At 34.3% G+C, this 24,267-nt stretch overlaps 1 protein-coding gene across 1 annotated transcript; it reads right to left on the bottom strand.

Moving 5' to 3' along the window:
* Positions 1,878-2,658, bottom strand: LOC18612409. The gene has a single exon (XM_007049192.2). It carries the CDS (start codon positions 2,500-2,502, stop codon positions 2,170-2,172), a length of 333 nt encoding a protein of 110 aa, XP_007049254.1. The 5' UTR covers positions 2,503-2,658; the 3' UTR covers positions 1,878-2,169.

Below are 24,267 nucleotides of genomic sequence, written 5' to 3'. Positions count from 1 at the left end.
AGAGAGAGAGAGAGAGAGAGAGAGAGAGAGAGAGAGAGAGAGAGAGAAAGAGAGAAAGAGAGAGGAAAGCCATTCCATTGCCCTTAAAATATAGTAAATTCCTTTTTTAAAAAAATATTATATTTATTTTTCTCTAGGTTCATGTGGTCTTTTTTAAACTATTTAAAAATTACAAGAATGTAAACTACCTCTTATGGTGATGTTGAAATATAGTTCATATTTGACAAAATGAGCAAAAATAAATGAATAAAAAGAATTAAGTGCTGGCCAACAAAATTTGGGTGAGTGAGAATCGAAGAAAAATCTAAAAGCCAATTAAAGTTTCTACTAAAATTAATCCTATGGGGTGGCACTCACCACCACTAGTGCACATTAAAATTCCCATTATTATGAGAAGAAACATGGAGTTGGAGCAGTTGACTCTCATTTTTCTTATGTCCCACTAAATATGGACATAAACCCAACCACATCATTTCTTTTTTGAGTCTTCTCTGGAGACTAATATCTCATTTGCACACTTATGCCAATCCAGCACACCCTTCTCATGATTATCACAACAATAACTGATTTTTTTCTTTGGGGATATGGAAATTTGGGATGAATTCAAATGTTATAATCACCCCATTTTGCAAATTTGGTTTCGAATCATATTTTGTAGAAAAGAGAAAAATTGTGCTATAAAAAGTGTTGATGAATGAGCATTATTGTTATTCTTTAAGTAGAATTTTTATACATTTAATGGGATTATTCGACAATTTTTTTTGTCTGTATCATTTTAGGTTATAGGATGGAAAAATATATTTTTTATCTTAGTCCCATAAAGTACCTCATCCCTTTTATCTTAGGATTTGAATATAATAACTCAGTAGAAAATATCTTTAGGGTACACGATCACATGATATTGATAGTAATTTGATTAATTTCATTGCAAAAGAGTTTTAGATTCAATTTTAAGTTGTTTTCTCTTTAACTTTGTCTTTTGGAATCAATGACGTGGTAAGAGATAGTTGGTGTCTGGGAAAGCAGGGGCTTAATATGCACTCTGCAGAATTGATTCGATACATAAGCTGGGATTAAAAGTTAAGGTTAGGCTAGAGCATCCCAGCTTTAATTTTGCAATGACAAGACTAGGTAAAGCGTTCAGCTATATATATATGGATTTCAAATTAATTAAGTACAAAACATTTGGCCTATAGGAGTTAATCTATATAGGTGATTTATAGTCCTTCGAGCTCATTCTCCTAACTAGTTTAAAGAGATTCTCTTGTCATAAAAAATTAATTTGGAGCAGTTTTCCTCCATTAATAATTGAAGCCAAATTGCTAAAACGTGTGTTAATTAAATATTATACTTGTATATATTCTTTCTTTTCACTTGGTAAAAAATTATATTTAAGTGGTGCATACCTTACCCTTCCCAAAATAAAAAAGTATTGAAAATTATTTTATTGTAATTATAACTTTTACTAATATGTACAATTTTATTATAAAAATAAAACAAACCACATTGAATTTCAATAAAAATTTGTACATTGCTTCTGTTCGAAAACCAAAAATCGTGCATGCTTGAACGTTCTCTATTAATTAATTATTTACTGGTAGCAATGATATCCGGCAGTGGCGAGCCGGTAGAAGAAAAACCACATATCACCACTACTGAAACCTTTTTTTTTTTTTTTTTGGTTTTCTTAAGTGCCATTACTTTATTGTTTCGAGCATAAGATCAGGCTTGTGGGAGATTTTTCTATTCAAATCCTGGGCAAAAAATTCGTATTCGATTTGATTCATTTTTTCTTGGGAATTTGATTTCTAATTTGAAGAAACAAAGAATCTTGAAATTAACCAAAGTAAATTAAGCAAAAGCCAACGAAGACAAACTCATGAAAACCTGCTTTCAGAGATGATAATTCGTACTTTTTCACTAACATATGTATATATATTTATCATTCGTACAACTATTATATATGGAAGGGGAAAAATTACATGGATCACAATCCAAAAGGCCCAAAAAAAAAAAAGAAGAAGAAAAGAAAAACCAACAATAATTCTTCTGTCAATCCATGCAAAGTAACTAGCACAACACACTGCAAAATTCCCCTTCCTTGATTTTCCCGTAAAGAAAAAGAAAAGGAAAAAGAAGCAATGCTAACCATTTATTTACATCTCATTTTTACATCAAGATTGCATAACGCATGCTGTCACTTACCATCAAATGATTCATCTCTGATATCTGAGCAAATTCACTCGACACCCAAACTCCATCAGCCCCATTAACATGGGGTTGAGAGAAGCAAGAAACTAAAGAGAGAGGAGCTCTAACAACGCTGCAAATGACAGAAAGACCATTCCAGGATCCGCGGGGTCTTCTGTCGATGAAAATTGGCATCTCAGCTCCATTATTATTATTAGTATTCACTCCTCCAACCATGTTCTCATCGGCTACTCGGGGGCTTTTCTTGATGTTTTGGAGGTTTCGTCGCAAAACCACCAGCATACGCCACATTTTTTTTTCTTTTGTTTCTGGCAATGGTAAGAGGCTTTGATTTCTCAGGAATTTTAGATTCTTGTGAGGGGTGGAGAGGAGGAATGGAAGGCCACCTTTTGTAAATGGGTTTTGATAATGGCAAGTTGGTGGTGGTGTTGTTAGTGCTCGTGTTTATCACAAAGGTTTATTGGGTTCCTTTTTTGAAGGGCATTTTTCTTCACTTATGTTTTTTTCTATAATTGTGGGGTCTAGTTAAGGCCAACATGCCGACAAAGTTGCCCGACTTTATACAAAGCTTTCCATGGAGGAATTTTCTTTTATTTCCTTCTTTTTGAAATGATAGAAAATGAACTAAACGTAGCAAATACCAAGCATTTTTTGTTTTTTGGGTTTTAATTTATTTAAGGCTCCTTTACAGTTCATTTGGAGTACGTACGAACTGATCAGAGAAAGAGCGCTACCAAATGTATGCTTACAGACAAAAAGTTCAGTCGAAGAAGATCTTTTATTCAATTTGGATTGAGCTGTCCCAATTATGGGTTAATTTATCTGATCAATAGAATCATAACCCTTTGATAGTTTGGATTGAATCCTTTTTCTTCAGATCAGATATTTGTATTTACCGGCCATATATCTAATACTATCAAATTTTATTAAGATTGATAATGGACTCAAGATTAAGGAACCCTTTTATTTATAAGGGACCCAAATTTGCACTCCATCTAAGAATCAATTCCTTGTATTTATATCACTTGATGGAGACCCATCACCCATGCTATCAGCAGTACTGCTCCACTCATATTGTTTCTCTTCTCTCTCCATTTTGTTACCAACTTGCACATGCATAGTTGCATTCCAATATGCATGGATACCAAGAAAAAAACAAAAGGAAATTCAAAATCATGGGCTTTAGCCTGGTGAGCACTTTGGGGATGGAAAAATGAAATCCTAGAAATGTGGATTAAAATTGAATCTTTTTGAATTGTGCTAGCTAGGCTGCTGTAGATGATTCTGCAATACTTTTGCAATAACAATGATAAAATAGCAATTGCAATTAATTTTGACAATTATAAATACATATATATATATATATATATATATATATATATATATATTATNTAAATGAAGAACTAAACATACATACATATATATATATATATATATATATATATATATATATATATATAATATTTCATAACAGCAATCATGGTTGTGTTTGACATCATTTCATCATACACTTGTTGTCATTGTCATGGCGTCATCTGGTATTAGCCCACAGTTTATACCATAGTTAAGAAACAAAAACCAAGGTTCAGTGTAAATGGATGACTTCTTATTCCCTGTATTTTGCTTTTCCTTTTGTTCATGTGAATAATTGTTTTGGGGAATATATAATATGAGACAGTGATTGACCAAAAAGCAAGTTGTTGATTTTTTTCCCTTTTTAATAACACATTGATATCCATTTCAAAGGGGTTCATGAATCACGAACTTTGCTTTGATTAAAAAAAATTAAATCAGCTGATTTACTACAAAACCCCTTGCTTTTGCTGCATATTAATCTCCATTATATCAAAGGGAAACTCATTTAATAATTTCGTGATAAAAGGAAAATGACTTTTGAGTCTCTTTCACAATTTTTAATGTTATCTTCAATCTTCACTATGTGTAGCTTATAGGACAACACTGGAATCACTAATGCACCAACTGACCACATGATTAGAGTTCCAACATAAAATGATTGTGATGTTATCTGCAAAGTTAAATGAAGCTTGCATTAGTCTTCAAGCCTACTGGATAACAAGAAATTGGAAGTCAAAATTTCACTGTTTCTCATGCTTAAGTCAAGTGCAATTTGAAGGAGGTCATTGATTAAACAAATGAAAAAATGTTATTCAAGAAATTGAGGGTATTACTAACGTTTGTGTTAAAATTGTGAGGTTATTGCTGAATGCTAGCCAGGCTCACTACTTTGGTAAATTGAAAATGAATAAAGAACATCTTCCCCAGTTTTATTATTGGATGAGACGCGTTAAGTAGGTTAGGTGATGTCGAAATGTTTCCAAATGGTCAGATACATGGAACAAAATCAACCGTTTTGATTGTTTAGAGTAATTAATTGTGAGATAATACCTAATATACTGGTATTGACTTGGTCAGAATTACAGAAACTCTTTGAGACAGTGATCAACACAAGGGGGCCACAGAAATGAGAACTTTTAATCAGAGAGCCTATTTGGTTTCGGTTTTTTTTTTTTAGTTTAAAAAATATTATGAAGCTCTTATAAAAAATAATAATTTTTAAAATTAAATTAAAACTATTTGATAAACTGTTTGGTAAAATAAATTATATAAGTTTTAATTTTGATTAAAATTGTCATAAAGGGTATAAATGGCATCTTTAATCACTTAACAAACTCAAGCGGAACAAATATGCTTCGAGTTTATATACGATTTCAAATATTAAAATAAAAAAATTCATAACTAAATGGAACAACTCTTAAACTTGTATAGTAAAAATAGTATTAAATTTTTTAGTGAAGAAGAGAGAAAAGCTTCAAATAGTATCTGAATGTAATTTTGAATTTTGAATTTTTTTTCTCTTAATCTTTGTAAGAACAAAAAAATCTTAGATTTTGTTATTCTATAGTTAGATCTTCTGTTTTCTTTTTTTTTCTTTTTTAGTAGTCTTTGTAGAACGATGTAAAAGACAGTGAGATTGTGATTTTGTGTTGAGGAAGGATGATTTGCAAAGGGAGGGAGAGGAAAAGGAGATTGATTGAGAGAGATGGGTATTTGTAGAAAAACTGATATGTTTTTAAAAGAAGAAAAGAGAAAATTCCTCTCTTGAGCTTTTCTTTAAGCTCTTTTTTTTTAATTTTATTATTTAAAAAAAGTAGTTTTTTTTTTTAGAATTTCTCAAATTGTTTGACTTAGTTTTTACTTTTAAGAGATTGATAAGTTGAAAAAAAAAATTAGGCCAAACAGATACTAAATCTTAGATCCACAGGCTATTCGACATTTTCTTCCCTAGTAAAGGAGAATTTTGACTCAGATGTAGATATCAACTAGATTTGGTGCCCGTACTATGCTACCGATAATTTTTTAATTTTTTTATAAAAAATATTAATTTAATGCCAAAATGTCTATTACATAAGATTTTAAGTTTTTCTTGAATGACCCAAATCATTGTCCAAAGTGTTCCAAAAAAAATACATCTTCAAATAAAACATGAGCCAATTTCAATAGATAGCATCGTTAATCATTTTGATCAATTCTAAAACACAATCAATCTCTCAAATATATTCAATATAATTTAATAGAAATGAAAAGGCATAATACCTAAATAAGTCCTTAAACTATTTATGAAAATTTAAATAAGTTCTTTTTTTTTATTGTATTCAATCAAATTCTCATCCTATTAGTTTGAGTCAAATATGTCATTATAACGAATGATTGACTAACTTTCGCTAGTCAAAATATCACTTATCATTTTATACCATATTATGCTGATGTCATAATGGAGATGATGTGGCATACTAATCTGGCATGACAACATGGTCATGTAACATTTCTTACCCTCCACGTCAAAGTCATGTGAGCATAAATGACAAGTGATGCTTTGACTAATGATAGTTAGTCATTTATTAGTCATAAAAGTTTATTTAACCCAAAATAAAAATATAAAAACTTAATTAAACACAATAAAAAAAACTTATTTAAATATTGTTAAATAGTTTAATAAACTTTTTACAATATTATATCAAATGAAAATAAAATATAAATGTTTGAAAAGAAATACATCACAACTTCACAATCTATGATTTAGTAATAATGGCATCTACCTAAAGTAATGCACAAACTTATGTATCCCAAATAGAGATACCTCAACAAATGTGTTATAGCTGCCAAGACTTGAAAGCTCAAAAAGCAAGCCCCACTTCAAAGAATATGAAATTGAGTTATTTCACTTGACTATATAACACTAAACAAAGATTTAAGGCATAATATTTAAATAAGTTTCTAAATTAGTTATCAAAATTTAAACAAGATTTTAATCTTTTATTGCATTCAATCAAGTTTTTATATTTTATTTTAGATCAAATAAACTCTTATGGCTAATAATTAACTAATTACGATTAGTATGCCATTTGTCATTTTATATTCACTTTACATTGATATGATGATAATGTGGAAGGTAAAAAATATCACATGCTTATATTATCATGTAAATTAGCATATTACATTATCATCAAGTATGATATGTTAACATGTCACATCATTATCAATTAAGATATATTAGTATGCCATATCAGCGTTTTGCAATATAAAATGACAACAAGCATTTTAACTAAGACAATCATTAGTTATGAGAGGTTATTTGACTCAAAATAAAAATATAAAAGCTTATTTGACTTAAAATGATAATGTAAAAGCTTGATTGAACATAACAAAAGTATAAGGATTTATTGAATTTTCTCGAATAGTTTAGAGGCTTTTTTATATATTATGCCAAGAATTAAAACATAGCAAATACAAACTCAAAAATTTACCACAATAAAAGTGTTGAATGTTAAATGCAAACGAAAAAAATAGCAAGACCTCATCTCATAACTAATTAATTTCATTCAACAATAAACGAAACCTTATCTCTAACTCATCCCCATACCTGAAAAAATCACTCAAAAAACAAAAAATGCTGGAGGTAATAAAATAGAAGGCAACCATTTATATTTGAGAAAATTGTGAGAAAAGGACCTTGTGATAAGGTGATTTCAAAAATAACCACCCATATAAAGTTATTTGTTTCTAGCCAAAAAGAAGCATGAGTAGACCAAAATACCCTTAAAAACATCGTTTCAAATAAATGCTCAGTTGTTTGAGTTATCTCCCTCCCGTTAGAGAGAAAATAGAAAAAAATAAAAATAAATGCTCAGTTGTTTGAGCTCGATCATCTTTCTCTCTCAACTCTTTGAACTGTCTCAACTCTGCCAACTCTCTGTTGAGCACCATCGTCGTCAGCTCTCTCAGATCTCTGAACTGTATGAGCTCTGTCAACTCTCTGTTGAGCACCATCGTCATCGGGTTGTGGTCTATTTCTCAGCATTTGGTCATATTGTCGTAGATTAATAGACCCTATAGCAGAGATGACATCAAGGTACCTGTTATTGGGTTTATTGCTGCAACACACTTAAATTTCTGAAACATTTGGTGTAAATTAGTACATGGATTGGAAACATTGCCCAGGGTTGTTACACGCCATGCATCTATAACATGTGTTAGTGTTATTTTAGCATGTCACGACATTGATTATATGCATGTCGTGTTACAATATTTAATGTTATATTCATGGCATGTTATCACATTTTATGTTATATGCATGGCGTGTTACCACATTTTACGTTACATGCATGGTGTGTTACAACATTTTACGTTATATGCATGGCGTGTTAAAACATTTTACGTTATATGCATGGCGTGTTAAAACATTTTACGTTATATGCATGGCGTGTTACCACATTTTACGTTATATGCATGGTGTGTAACATAATGACTGACAAATTTTTGAACACGGCATGTATTGTGTAAAATGATTGACAATTTTTTTTTTCAAAATTTCAAAGGGGTTTCAATTGTTCGACTTGTGATAAGACACGGTGGTTAGTGGGTGGATGGCATTTACAAAGGTGGTGAGTCACGAATGAGAGGGGTTATGAGTGATTTGTCGCTTGCAAGCTTGATGAAGCTAGTTGAAGATGTTGTTGGGGTAAACTTAGAAATTGACTAGATTAGTTACGTGCATTGATTAGTACACCCGAAGAGCTATCACGACCAATTATCAAGGACAATGAGGATGTTGCATTAATTCTGCTAGAACAGAGGAATGTTCTAGCTGTGTATGTCAGCATTAAGGGATGCCAAACAAATGTTATGTCACATGAAGAAGTTGAACAACATGGTAATCAACTCAATCAAAATGAGATTTATAATGCTTCACATATACCACAGCATTCGGTTCGTAACCCACAACAATGGCAATTGAGGTATGCACAAGAGTTTGTGACAATTCAGATGATGGGCTTGAACAATGGCATGATGACAATTCAAACGATGACTGGCTTTATGACAGTGACATTCCAATTTGCAATAATGTTGAAGGCGAAACGGAACCTGTTGGAGGTCTTAATGTAGGAGATGTTCAGTGTGATGACCCCATATACAATAACCCCATCGCCAATGAGAACGGGATTTATTCCCTTGATACATTGCTCAATGACAGTTATCAAGAAAGGGAAAATGTAGGGATATCTCGTACGTGGCTAACTGCAAGTGCAGAAAGGTTTTCCTTCCAAACACTTACCACTGAGGAGTCGACATGTGCCGATGATCGCTTATACAAAGGAAGAATGTTTTCGTCCAAGGTCAAGTTGAAACGAGCTTTGAACATGTTGGTTATAAAAGAGAAGTTTGCGATAAGAGTAAAAAGGTCATGTAAAGGTCTTTATGAGGTTGGTTGCAAGGACAAGGCATGCAAGTTCAGTGAGCGTGCAACGAAGTTAGCTAACAGAGGAGAGTATTGGCAAGTTCGGACATTCCACAAAGTACACACCTATACTGTTTATGGTTTGCAAGGGCGATTTCCAACTACGAGTGCGAAGATAATTGGTGAACTTATGTCACATAAGCTTCGGGCTAATGGAGTAGCATTGAAACCTAAGGACATAATTTGTGAGATGAATGTTAAGTGGGGATTGGAATGCTTGTATGGTAAGGCTTGGTAAGCGAAAGAGTATGTGGAGACACTTGTTTTCAGTCTCTAGAATGAGTCATTTCAACTACTACCCTTGTATTTTTATATGTTGGAATAAGAAAATCCTGGCACAGTGATTGCAGTGGCTATTGGTGAGGCAAAAAAATTCAAATATTATTTCTGGTCATACGGGGCATGTATTCGAGGGTTTAGGGATGTAATGTGTCCTACGGTTGCAATTGATGCGACACATTTGAAAGGCAGGTTCAAGGATGTTCTGTCTGTCGCTGTATGCAAATATGCGAAAGACTACGTGTATCTAGTTGCGTTTGGCATCGGCCATGTTGAAGACGAAGACTCGTGGACGTGGTTTCTTAGTAAGCTGGTGATGCGGTTGGTTGTCCTGAAAACACTATGTTCATTTTTGATCAGCATATCGGCAATAAGAAAGCAATCCAAAATGCATACCCAGAAGCGCACCACGGTTTATGCGGTTACCACTTGAAAAAAAAACTTTAAAAACAAGTTCAAACACGACGACGTTTGTATGATTTTCACCCTTACTCGAGATTGCTATAAGGTTTTTGATTTCAACAGACATATGAACCAGCTCAAGCAGATTCACGTGGGAGCCCATGTTGACCTTATGAGAATAGGGCCTGAGAGATGGCACTTGCATGTTCACCAGCAAGGCGATAACAAATGATGACATCCAACATTGCGGAATGTGTTAACTCATGCTTGAAGCATGCAAGACAAATGCCAATCACTGTTTTGATAGAGTTCATCAGAGACATGTTCCAGCTTTGGTTCCATGATTGGTACGAGGAGGCTGTCAATGTCACCACGCCCCTCAGCCCTTGGGTTGCTAGGTAGTTGAGCAAACGGTTCAATGATGCACATCGCTTTGTAGTTAAGCTTATCAATCAAGTGGAGTTCGAAGTTAAAGACAGGAAGATGGACAAACTTGTAAACCTGTCCAGAAAGACGTGTTCATGTTGTGAGTTTAAAACAGATTTACTACCATGCAGCCATGCCATTGTAGCAATAAGGTCAGAATATCTTTATTTCTTATTTGAACCCTAATTGACATAGCATTTACATTGTGCTTGAAGATTGAGTTTATTGTATTTTTCAGTAAATGCAAACGCGAAGCCATTGAATTTTACGCTAACTACTACAAGATAACCGTTTTGTTGAAGGGTTATTCAGGATCCATTCGGCCAGTAAGGCATCTTAGTGAGTGGGACATCCCATCTCATGTGAAACAAATTATCATCTTGCCACCACCTTGGCGAAGCCAAGCGAGAAGACCTAGGAGGAAAAGGATTCCATCGGCTGGTGAAGGTAATCGAGCACGGAGATGTTCCCAATGCAAGAGGTACGGGCATAACAGACAAAATTGCCCATCCCCATTTGCAGTTCCATCCACAAATCTGGCACCATCTCCAAGTCAATCGATGCCTCCACAAGTGCGACGACCCAAAGCATGTTCAAGTTGCAAATAAACCGGTCACACACGAAACAACTGTCCAATATGAAGGACAATGTTTGAAAATGTAAGGTGTGTTGTGGGTGAAGACAACTTGTCCGCCTAACTAAATGTGTAACCCATGTGCAATACCTTTCTCACAATTTCCTTTTGCAGTATCTTACATTCATTCATATTTTTTAGTGTTTGTTAGTTTCCTCTTATAGATGAGTCTTTATTTTTTTTATTAATTTTGTAGATATATTATTTGAGTATTCATTTCATTTTGTCTATAGTTTTGAACACTGAATAAACATGCGAAGTCCCTATACTGTTACCCCATTTCTCACATTTTATACCACTTGTATTAAATAATTAATGATTTGATTTAATTCCTTTCTATTTTATTAGATTTAACTTTTTATGTTCTTACAATCAGATTCCTTTCTATTTCATGAGTAATTAAATTTCATCAATATTCTCTGCCTCTGTTTTTCTTCTTGCTTGTTATTCACTTCACCGACCTCAAGTGTAATTATTACTTTGTTTTAGATATTTAAGGAAAGAAAAAAATAACACATGTTATAAGAAAAATAATATAACCTGATATTTTAATTGTTATTTGAGTAATTCCGGCTCTCAGATGCTTAACCATACTCAATATTTAAAGTTCTCAAAGTTCAATTTTCTTTTTCGAACCTTGCTAAATATATGTCTATTTTAAAAATGAAAATAAGTAAAGTTTCGAGAATATCATCGGCTAAGCACTTTTATTTATATTTATATAATTTATATGTCATGAATTTATATTTTTAATTTAAAAAATATATTAATAAAATAGAGTAAAGTTTTTATTTATAAATTCAATAGGATTTGTGGTTTTTTATAATTTATTTTGATTTTTGTACTTTTAATAGAATTTCATGTTAATGAACAATTGGAAAAACTTTATTATTATTTGTTATAGATTTATACTTTTAATATAAAAAAATACTCATTATATAAAAAAAGAAATTTATTTATTAATTTCAAATTATTCCATTTGTTAATAATATGAGTTCTATGACATGTAAATATAAAAAAATCAAACAAAAGAGATTAATTATCCTTGAAGATATAGACAAAGAAAAAAAACACGTGTAATTAAATTAATTCATCTAAATTATGCTAAGCTAATAAAAGAAATGCCACGTGGCAGTTTTGATCATCTGGTATGGGGGTTGAGATTAGGCTGTAATTGGTAGATGTGAATGACATCTTGTGGTGACACGCTGAATGCATGCAGACTTATGGTGTGACACGCTGACTTGTTGCAGTCTTGTGAGGTGACACAGCAGGGACCAATCGTGGTGACATGCTGAGTGAATGTAGACTTCTGGCGTGACACGTTGACTTGTTGCAATCTTGTGGGGTGACACGACAAGGGCCAATTGTGGTGACACGCTAAGTGCATGCAGACTTATGGCATGACACACTGACTTGTTGCAATCTTGTGGGGTGACACGGTAGGGCCCAATCGTGGTGACACACTGAGTAAATGCAGACTTCTGGCGTGACACGCTGAGTTGTTGCAGTCTTGTGGGGTGACATGGCAGGAACCAATTGTGGTGACACGCTGAGTGCATGCAGACTTATGGCCTAACACGCTGACTTGTTATAGTCTTGTGGGTGACACGGCACAAAATTGATAAAATTAATAAAATTTTAGCTTTTGGATTTAGGGATTTTTTGGATTTTTAAAGTATGAAGTTTATCTCTCTATTTTGAGCTTTTCACTTTTCAGCTTGATTTTATGTTTAATTGATAAAGAAGAAGTAATGTGAAAGTAATGTATAAAATGTACGAATATTAAAATTAATAAAATTAATTGTATATACAAAAAAATAATGATGTACACACAATGGCCGATATGTTCAAGGTTCGCTCTCACAACTGTTGGAAAAAATTTCTAGAGCGTATTAGCGATGCATATTTGCAATCATATTCTGCTTAACTCTGATATTTTTCGATTGCAACATATCATCAATGTACCCTATCATGAACATACTGCAGCTAACATTATCGTTCTACCGATGCACTTTAACTTTTGGCAAATGGATATCCAATGGCATCGACGTCAAATCCCGTGTCTTTCGACGTGTTTTGTTGAAATAACCGACTTGGTGGTAGATGATTGTCATAATAGTCGTAAGGGGTGTCATCTAAGCCTCACGCACTCCGTTATCCTTAGCATCCAAAGTTCTTGTAGAGTCCACCACCTTGATCGTCCACCTCACCAAGTCGATCTTTGCTACCACCCAATGTCCGCCCACATTGCAAGGTGTGAGGATGAAATCAACATCTTCCCATTTTTTGTTGTATGTCGGCCTCTCACCCTCCACATACCCCCGCAACTCATCCGAAATTTCCATCGTGGAGCAAGCATCTTCAGTTGGAAATGCGGTGTATGGCAGATGGATGATGTTTTGTGAAGCATGTATACATTAGCTTACACTTAATGCAATCAAAAACTTAGTATTTTCATAATTGAAAAATTTTCAGATAAAGTTACGAAGAATATCGTGTCAACCACGCATGCATGGGTAGTGTACAGCTTTGACTTCAGCCTTGTCATCCGCTTATAGAGTACGTTGAGGCATGCATTTATATGTTCACTATTCATTTCTTTTTTGGGATCCTCTAATGTTGTGAAAAATTCAGCACCTTGATCCCCTAAGATCCCAACGTCAACAGAATGAATTTCAAAAGCCTTGTGGATTAATGCTTCATTGAAAAATAGTATTTGCAATGTTATTTATGAGCTTACCTCGCACACTCGTCTTTCTTGAAAGCTTCGTATGCTTGCACCAGTGCGTCCTTCATATACCAACGGCTCACTGAGGGGTCGACATACGGGCTTGACATGTATTTGCTAGCCAGTTTGACCCGTGCCTACTCAGTTGGGTCTGAAATATGTGCTACACGATGATGGACATCAGACTCTGCTGACAACAATCGTGTCCCGCTGGCTTTAGGAATGCTCTAAGGAAGATGATCCTCTTCAACCTAAAGTGATGCAAGGTTCTCATCCCCTTCTTCTGCTGCCTCGACTACTACATAGGACTCAGGAAGATGTTGTCCTTCAACCACGAGTGAGTGAAGGTCACCTTCCCCTCCCACAGATGCATCGATAACCGAATCAGCCTCAAGAACATGGACTCCTTCAGCCACGAGAGAGTGAAGGTCCCCCTCCCCTCCCGCAGATGCATTGATAACCGAATCAGCCTCAGGAACATGGACTCCTTCAGCATCATCTGATTGAAGGGTCACATCCCCTACCACAGCATCATCTCTGTCACAGCCAACAACATCATTGTGAATGTTAACAGCAGCTTTATCATGCTGCCCATCATCAGCATCATCGTCATCCTCACCAGCATCGTGAGATGAAGAACCACTCTACAGAACGAGATAAATAGGAAAATTCGTTAACTCATAAAATACCATAAACCATAAACCGAGAACAAAAAATAGAACTACACCTACTAAACATAAACGACCAATATATGAGCGAAGATAGAATATTGTACTTGTGATTTCAGACCCTCTAAAAAATGAACAATGACAAGGTCCTCAAACGTCTACATGGCCAGAATCAATGACTAAATCGAAGCCTTAAGCTCTAACATGTCTTTTTTATGCCGATGCATGATCCGTCGTAACTGACGCTTCGTGACTACTCCATCATTGATCCTTGTCGAATGGGTCAACTACAATAACATATATTACTGTGTTATTCAATAATCATATAAAGAATTGTTGAACATTAACAGTTACAACTTTAAAATCCATACCGACGTCTCATTACCACTGTGCGGTTGAAGAGGACTGATTGGTGGTTGATGAGCTACCGTCGCCTCCCTTAACTGCAATGACAGAAATTACTGTGTTACTCGATAAATATATGTAGAAATGTTAAACATAAATTCTTACAATCGATCTTAACAATGGCTCATTAGCAGTGTGCGTCTGAGGAGGACCTGTCAGTGGTTAAGGAGCTGTTGTCGCATGGTCCAACTACAAACACAGATATGTTGTTCGATAATCACATATGGAATTGTTGAACACAAACTGTTAGAACCGTCCTTACCGGCTGTTCATTGCCATTGCCATGGTCGTCCCCTTCCTCCATCAACTCAGGGCCAAATAGCTCATCCACTAAAGCAGCGACGGTGCACCTCCGCTTGATGCCACTAGTGGTTCTATTCTATTTTAATTTTCTCCTCTTTTCTAGAGCACTTAAGCCCCAGTCTGGCCGATCCTCCAAGTGCCCTATTGGCACATACTAGTGGCCCTCAAATAACAGGACATCAATGTCCATAAAATACTCCCGGTTGACCTTGTCCGAGGTGGGCTCCAAGGTCTCCATTGCCCACAACTGCAAAATAGGGATTGTGATTAAATTTTAGGCAAAATTATTATACAAATGCACAGCAGAAATTAGTAGTTGTTCACTCACCTGCTCAGATGACTCCAACTGCTCAACTGTTTTATAGAAGCCTTTCGACTTCTGATTGCATTGCCATCTGCACATACGTGGGTACACGTCCTTCAGACCAGAGGGGGCAACTATTTTTTGGAATGTCGAAATTGCCTTCATTGCCTAGAACTACAAGTCAAATGTAACATTATCATACTATAAATGATAAACAAGTACAACCATAAATTTTTATGTCAAAATGAAATGGATAAATGTTTAGTGATAGTACCTGTATCACCCATGCGAATCCGTAAATGTTGTACCGTAAACGAGTAGCCTTCTGCGAGTTTGAGTCAGGCACTTCGAACTCCTTCAAAAGGTAGTCCTCGGTCAACCTCCAAACATAGTGACCCCATGGGAAGGCATTCCAAGCATCGATGTCTTCCACCAATGATAATAGCTAAGGCGTCACTCGTCTACTGTAGTCTTGACCAAATAAAATGTTATTCATGAACAAGACAAGTGCCATCTTGGTCGCGTCGCCTGGTCGCTGAAAGTTGCCTCTGCGAAAAATATCAAGCAACTCCTGCAGCTTAATGCTCTGCTACCCGTTCCAAAATCTTGCATGAATTTCGACCGCAACGACCTCGTATGGTCATATGAACACATCGGGCATTAGACCAAACTTTAGTCCGGTGATAAGGCAAAACTCCTGCTTTGATATCCGCCCCTTAGTGTTGCCAATGGCAAACCATAGCTCGTGCTCCATTGCGTCTGTCTCATTGATTCGATGAATCATGATGTTATGCAGGAGACTAGTGCTGAAGTAGTCTTGTAAATATATGTCCAGTAGCATTTCGAAACATTTACACTTCACTACATCGTACTCCCCTTTCTCTTTGAGAGTCTTGTTGATGTAATGCCGTTGCGACCACTTACAGTGGGTGTTGATAGCGACATTGAACGCCCACTTCTCCCTCAGCACAAGAAGCAAACTATCAAGATCTTCATACTGATTGGACTGCACCTGCAAAACATGGCACACATGCACGAGTGAGTTAACTCATAATGTGGATACAAGGTATACTGAAGAAATAAATAAATGTTGTAACACGCCATGCATATTAAGTAAAATTTTGTAACACGTCATGCATATCAAGTCAAATGTCGTGACACACCATGCATATTAGTGTCGTGACACGCCAAAATATGTAATTACTGACTCGTTACACCAACAGCTGTGACACACTAAAAACACAAAAACCCAGTTAACCCACAACACGTCAAGAACAACCGTCACACGCTAAAAACCCAAAAAACTAGTTAACCCACAACACGCTAGGAACAGCAGTCACATGCCAAAAATCCAAAAATTCAGTTAACCCACAACACGCTAGGAACAGCTGTGACACGCTAAAAACTCAAAAAACCAGTTTACCCACAACATGCCAGGAATAGCCGTGACACGTCAAAAACTAAAAAATTCAGTTAACCCACAACACACCAGGAACAACTGTGACACACCAAAAACCAAAAAATCTAGTTAACCCACAATAGGCCAGGAACAGCCGTGACACGTCAAAAACCAAAAAATCCAGTTAACCCACTACACGTCAGGAACAGCCGTGACCTACTAAAAATCAAAAAAACCAGTTAACCCACAACATGCCAAGAACAGCCATGACATGCTAAAAATCTTAAAAACCAGTTAACCCACAACACGCCATATGCAGACGCGAACCCCCTTCAACATTTTAGTACGAACAAAAAACCAGGAAGAAAACAGTTTAAGCAAAGATAACAATTGTAAAAAAAACACCAAATAACCCAACAAACCAATAAAAAATCAACAGTTTAAGCAAACAAACTCAGCAAAAAATCAACGAATAGAAGAAAGATTAATTTTAGAGTGACTAACCTCTTCACTTATAACCGACATTGTTACTATGATGTAGTTAAGCTTGCAAAGAACGAAGTCAAACTCAGGAATGAATGAAACTCTCTTACTTCCTTCACACAGACGTTTACGATTTCAAAAAAATATTTAATTAAAACAAAATGGCCTTTTATATTCATTTCATTCGTTCAATGGAAGTCCAAATGCCTTCCTCGTCATTTGCCTGCCTTCTTTCACACTATGGCGTGTCACATATTAAACCCATGGCGTGTCACACATTCAAGCCATGCCATGTCACACATCTGACCATGGCATGTCCCAAACTCTAAACGCTGTTGTGTCACACCCGTCCCACATATTCTCATTGTGCCGTCTCACACATTTTCACCATGGCGTGTCACACAGTCTAAACCCTACCGTGTCACACCCGTGTCACACATTATCACTGTGCCGTTTCACACATTATGACACTGTAAACATATTCTCTGACCAGGCATGTCACACTCGTGTCACACATTATCACTGTGTCGTTTCACACATTATGACCTTGCCATGTCACACTCGTGTCACATATTCTCACCGTGCCGTCTCACACATTATCACCCTGTCGCGTCACAAATTCCCTCCATGGTGTGTCACACACTCTAAACCCTGTCGTGTCACACCCGTGTCACACATTATCACTGTGCTGTTTCACACATTATAACCCTGCCGTGTCACATGTTTGACCATGGCATGTCACACACTCTAAACCCTACCGTGTCACACCCCTGTCACATTCTCACCGTGCCGTCTCACACATTATCACCTTGACGTGTCACACACTCTAAACCCTACCATGTCACATATTTTCACCATGACATGTCACACATTGCCACCATGCCGTGTCACAAACTCTATACCCTGCTGTGTCACACCCGTCTCACATATTCTCACCATGACGTGTCACACATTCCCACCATGTCGTGTCACACATTCCCACCATTCCGTTTCACAAACTCTAAAACCCTACCTTCACACAGACCATATGGCCTTCTGTAGCACGACCATTTTCTGCTTCAGATTCACATCTTTCTCTTTTCGATTCACCATCGTATCAGGGATTTCTGCTTTCACATCATTCTCGAAGCTTTCGATTCATCACGACCAGTTCTTCATTCAATTTAATATCACCCTTTGTATTACCTGAATGCCATGTCCGAAATATCTGAAAAACCATTATTTTGTTTTGCAAAAGCTTCTAGGGAAAAAATAAGATGTTTTGCACAAAAGTAGATGTTCAGAAATTCTTCGCATATTTATTTTCTAATTTTTCACCTATTTGAGAGTGCACGTCACCGAAGATGTCTCATTAAGGGTGTTTTTGTCTCAAAATCTCTTCTGGTGGCTAAAAACAATTAAATTTATCTGAAAGGTTATTTTCAAAAACATTTTGTTTTCAAGGCCAAAAAAAATATTTCCCCTTTATATTTGAATCTCTTTTAAAAATGCAAAAGGCAAGGAAAAATAAGAAAAAGAATTATTTTTTGGGTAATTTCATAAGCAACAAGTATCAAAGTCACCTTGAGCATCAACAATCCCTATTTCACACATCTCATGCACTAACAGCTCATGTCTCATGAGTTGGTTGCCTATGTAGTAATGCCTTTTATTACGGTAGCTTAGTTGACATGTCAACTGCATGTGTTATGTCACATCATTTGTAAGTAAATGTTTGCAACATGTTCTGCCACGTCATTTGCCTACCACATGTTTTGTGTTGTTATGTATTTTGTCACGTAATCTGTCGCATACTTTATTATGTGTTTTATCATGTACTTTGTCACATGTTTGGTCACATAATCAACCACATGTTCTGTTACATAATCAGCCATGCGTTCTGTCATATAATCAATGCGTATTCTCATGTGTTTTACCACATTTACACTTTTATAAGGTCATTTTTTTTGCTAATTTTGATTTTCGATCCATATTTCAACCTCTGTTTTTGCTAATCATGGCTATAAGATGGAGAAATCTAAAGTTGCCAAGCCAATTGCAATCATTTTGATGAAAAAAAAATACAATTTGTGTGTCCAATATTAAATGCAAACTATGAGGTTTTGCTATTAGGATCGTCGTGCAACCACTAATCGTTTTCAAGACGTAGTTTCAAACTCAAGTTGGCATCTACTATCCCATCTTGAGGAGGGTGTTAAGATAATTGTACAAATTTCGTAATTCAGTGATACAATTAGAATACATTAATATTAGTTGGTTAGTTAGCTAGTTAAACCACAATACTGTTGGTTAATTAACTTTTTAGACTATAATACTGTTAACTAGTTAGAGATAGATTATGAATATGATTAATCTTGTATACGTAGAAAGCTCATTTTGTCCAATAGATTTAATCTCCTTCCTTTTATTTCATTTTTTTTTTGTTTTCATTTTTATTTACATATTTTATTTTATATTTGTTGATGCTAATGATTTGGGCATTCTTAAGTCCAGGTCACTTTCGACCAACTATCTCTTCTTTGGAGTCAAGTTAGATTGGGTTTGATTTACAAATTGCGTTTTGAACCCAATTCAATTTTCTTTTCTTTAGATTGGGCCTAACTTCCTTTTTTTATTCTTAAGGTCCATGAAATATATATAATCGGATTCTATTTAGTCATGTTATAATTGTCTTTTTATTATGTTAAAATTTTAAGTAAAAAAATAATAAAATTTTCAAAAAATAATTAAAACAAGAGTAAACTCTACATACACTCTTTGTGGTATAACATTTTCTCACATAACACCAGGTTTTTTTTTCATATAAAACTTTATGTTTTATTTTTGTTCCCACAGAGTCTAATGATGTTAAATATTTTACGAAAAAGGCAATAAGATCTTTATATTTCAAAATCTTCTTTCTTGCATTTGAAATTCCCAAATTTTTCTTAGTTGAACATATTAGAATGAATTTTAGTAAAATAATACTTAGTACTACATTTTTAAAGCAAAAAAATACAAGAAAATGCAAATAGTAATTTTAAATTAAATATAATTGCTAGCATCTAAATTTCAAATGGACAAAACGCTAAATTAAAATATGTTACTACATGACTAGATGGCATTCCAATTACATGGACAAAAATTACCAACTCTTTCTATTTTTTATTTTTATTTTTTACTATGAAAATTGAGAAGAATAAACAAAGAAGCTTTAATTTAGCACTATTATTTTTCTTTTGGATATAAAGTTTTTCTTTAAGTTTTTGTAGTGTAAATGAAGATTTTAATTCCCTTTAACCAAAACTTATATTAATATATAACCGATCCTTTACACTCTCTTATATTGTAACTTTTGATACTTCTATTTATTGTTTATTTTTTTAAGATTTAAAATAAAAAATAAAAAATTAAAAGTAAAGTTATAATGAGTTAAAAGTAACCAATAACTAACAAGAAAGAAAGATTATTTTTCTCTAGTTGGTAGAATTCAAAAATTTTGCAAGTAAATTTTTAAGCTTACCAAGTGCACATTTAATTATAAATAATAAAGTCAAAATTGGATTATTAAATTAATATATTTAGTAAAATGAATGGATAGTAAACATATAAATTCCAAATGAATGATGTGGACATATTTAGTAAATACTTTGGTAAACATAAAAACATATTTAATAAATTATTTAGATTTTTATGAACATATTTGGTAAATAATTTTGTAAACATATAAATATATTTAGTAAATAATTTGGATTTTGATGATGCAGACAAATGGATGGCACAAGTTACAGAATTTCATTTAAAGTAAAAATAAGGTTTTTATGATTGTTTTATATTCAAGTAATTTTGTGTTCGAGTCATTTTGAATTTAAATAATCTTCAAGTTTAAATTGAACGAATTCAAGTTATTAGCTTTTTGTAATTATCAAATTGGATTTGAGTTTGGATCTTATAGTAAATATATAAAGTTTTTACCATAAGAATATTATAGTAAGCATATAAGGCTTTTAAATATAAGAGTCTTATTGTTTTTTTGACAAAAAACTTAACTGAAAATTTAACACTGTTATTTTTATAAAAATAGAATTAAAACACAAAATTTTTTATATATAAACTTTAAAATGATATGTAAGAGAATATCATATAATTAAAAGTCTATGTGAAGTTTATTTTTTAAAAAATTCATAAAAATCAAATCAACATAGCTGTAGGCAATCGTCCCTGCAAGTGCCACTTGCAAGGGTTGTCGACAACTATAAGTACCACGGACAGCTACCCCTACCCACTTGCAGCCATCACCTTCCTATTGTCGCCTTTCCGTCGCCCTACAACCGCACTAAATGCCACTTTTTTTCATCACTACAAAACTCAAAATTTTCACATTAAGTGAACCTTTTTAGGGAAGGTGACCCGGTTCATCAACAAATTTTCTTTTTCTTTTTCCAACAAATAATAACAACAAAGAAACCATTTTTCAAAAAATAAAATTAACAACACTGAAACCAACAAAAAAAGTTAAAAGAGAAAGAAAAATCACAAAAAAAAAAAGCACCCACAATAATTGTAAAAATAAAAACAAACACAAAACAATCTTAGAGCAAACAAACCAAAGTCGAGATATTTTGGATTTTTGAAGGAAGATTTAAGCTTTTATGAGTGACGGTTTTTTGTAGCTCTAGGAAAATAAGAACATATTTTGAAGATTTTATTCAAATTAAACGAAAAGAGAGTAAAGAGAGGAGTCAAAAGAATTTTTTGGGAAATTTTTGGTGCCGACAATTAGCAGTGACTGACAAAGATTATGGTGGCAACGGTCATATTTTGGGTTTTGGCACTAGAGTTCAAGTTTTGGGAAGGTTTTTGTGAGAGGCTAAAAATGGTAGAGAAAGAAAGAGAAGAGGGGCTTTAAGGGTTTAAATAAGGCACCCTAAACGGTGTCGTTTTGAAAAAAAGAAATAAGAGAAATAGAAAAAAAGGCAGAGAGGAGCAACAGGCCTAATTCGACCCAACCTGGATCGAAGCCCACTGGAAACTTGGCCTAGTTTCTAAGATAGGTCCAAAGAGATTCAAGCCCAACTCAAGTAAACCTTTGAGGTATGTTTTGGATTTGTTTTTGCTTTTCTGGATAAATTCCATATTGACTTTTTGTACTATAGTCTTTTCTCACATAGCACCCTCATATGATTTTTTTTACCATATAAAATCTTGTGTTTTGCTTTTTTTCCCAAAAGTAGTAATGATCTTAAATTGTCAGGTAATTTTTTATAAAAAGACAACAAGAACCTTTGTGTTTCAATCTTTTTTATTATTTTTTGTTTGTTTAATTAAAAAAAAAATTAATGCTTGATCCTAATCAGAGAATCCTTCAAAAACAATTTTTCTCCAAGAAGATGAATGTTGGCGATCACTGTTGTCAAAATTCTTCACCGCATATATATATGGTCTTGACCTTTTCAACATCAATGACTAAATATCCCATTTGTCTTCACTTGCTAAATGAACAAAGTATCCCATGGGTCTTAATCATTCTTTTTTAGACTTGCTTCTCATTATTCGTTTTTAGTATGTGATCAGGTACTTTAAATTAGATTTAAGTTGAACGATGAGGCCAAATTTTTGTAAAAAAGGTTTGGAAGTTGAGTAAAAAATTAATTTGATCAAATTGTTTAATATGAGGAACGCTTCAATATAATAAGAGCAACTTAAGCCTTGTGTTCTGTGGTTAAAACTTAATAGTATCGGTTGTGATCAGTTGAGGCAGAAGTGCACAGCTCACATACAAGCCCCATGGCAGGAAAGAAAGTTAGCTGTGGTGTTCTTTGGACTCGTGGTTTCAATATCTTTTGTTTCTAAACTTTGCTACTCATCAATTTTTTTTCTCAACCAATTGAAAAGATTGTATTAATGATAATTAGATGTACAAAGATATAGTGTTCACTCATGGGTGTTGGAACACAATTAGCAATACATAATCATGACAGAAAGTGGAAGAATAATGCAACAGAAACAAAAACTAGCACTAAACTAATGAAAACAAGTATTGGGAGAATAACCAGCTGCATAGTGACATGGTAATAGCTGGATAAAAACGCAAAGCAACCATCCATAGCAGCAGTAATGCAACATAACAACAAATGGAAGAGCAGAATAACGAGGAGCTAGATTGACGTGGGATGGAGCAGGGGTAGGGTTGAATAAAGCACCAAGCATAGCAACAGGATGGACAGTGCAGAGCAGAGTTTCAAGCAGAACAGCATAATATCCAACAGTAAACGCATTGCAGAGCAAAGATTCATGAAGCATAACAGTATAAGCATCAATAACTACTAGGATACATAGCATAATGCCCCAGCAAAAACACATTAGAAAACACTGGGCAGAGGAAAGCAGTACAACAATGATGTACCAAGCAACAAAATGAGGCAAAAGAACCATAATGGTAATATAGCAAGGACACAGAGAGTTAATTTGTGATACAAACTAAGTAACACAAGCAACCCAACAGTGAAGGCAAGCTTACTTTGGAAAGATAAAAACACTCCCAGCAGGCATAATGGACAACACCACTTGTGTTTGCACATAAAAAAAATTGCAAATTGTGATGCAGTTACATAGCTGCTGGAGATTCCCACAAAATTGTTTTGGCTTGAATTTAAAAAATAAAACATTTCAAAGGTAAGCAAGCCATAACATAATAATACCTTGGATTAAACAATTCTTAGGTCTTCAATATACCTTAAAAATTCATCATATAACCAATTTATCAAAATAAAATCTTACATTATGTAAAAAGTATCAAATATACACAAAATTCACCTTAATAGTTGCTAGGTAAGCATATTATCATTATCCTATGTAAGCAATATCACTTTGGACATATAAAAAACTCACTTTCTTATCCAATGCAAAATTATCTGAGACAAAACCACTATAAAACTATCAAAAGTCATAACTTCTATAAAAAAAAAAGGTTAGAATTAGCTAGGCATCAATTAATCAACGCTAACTAACTCCTTGCACTGGTTGTTGGTGAGATGTGCTGTTTTGAGAAATAGCAGTAGCTGCTACTACAAATTGTGTTTGCTCATTTAGTTTTCCTCATTCTTCTCTATTACGGTGTTTCCCCTCTCGCATTGGCCTTGCAACCCTTAACATTATGACCTTTTTCATGGCAATTACCACATTTTACTGGCCTATTTGCCCTTGAGACTGTGTATGGATTCCTA

This window comes from Theobroma cacao, chromosome 1, assembly GCF_000208745.1.
Source record: "Theobroma cacao cultivar B97-61/B2 chromosome 1, Criollo_cocoa_genome_V2, whole genome shotgun sequence".
Taxonomy (NCBI): domain Eukaryota; kingdom Viridiplantae; phylum Streptophyta; class Magnoliopsida; order Malvales; family Malvaceae; genus Theobroma; species Theobroma cacao.
Note: the sequence above shows the minus strand (reverse complement) of the source record. Positions and strands in the feature narration are given on the sequence as shown.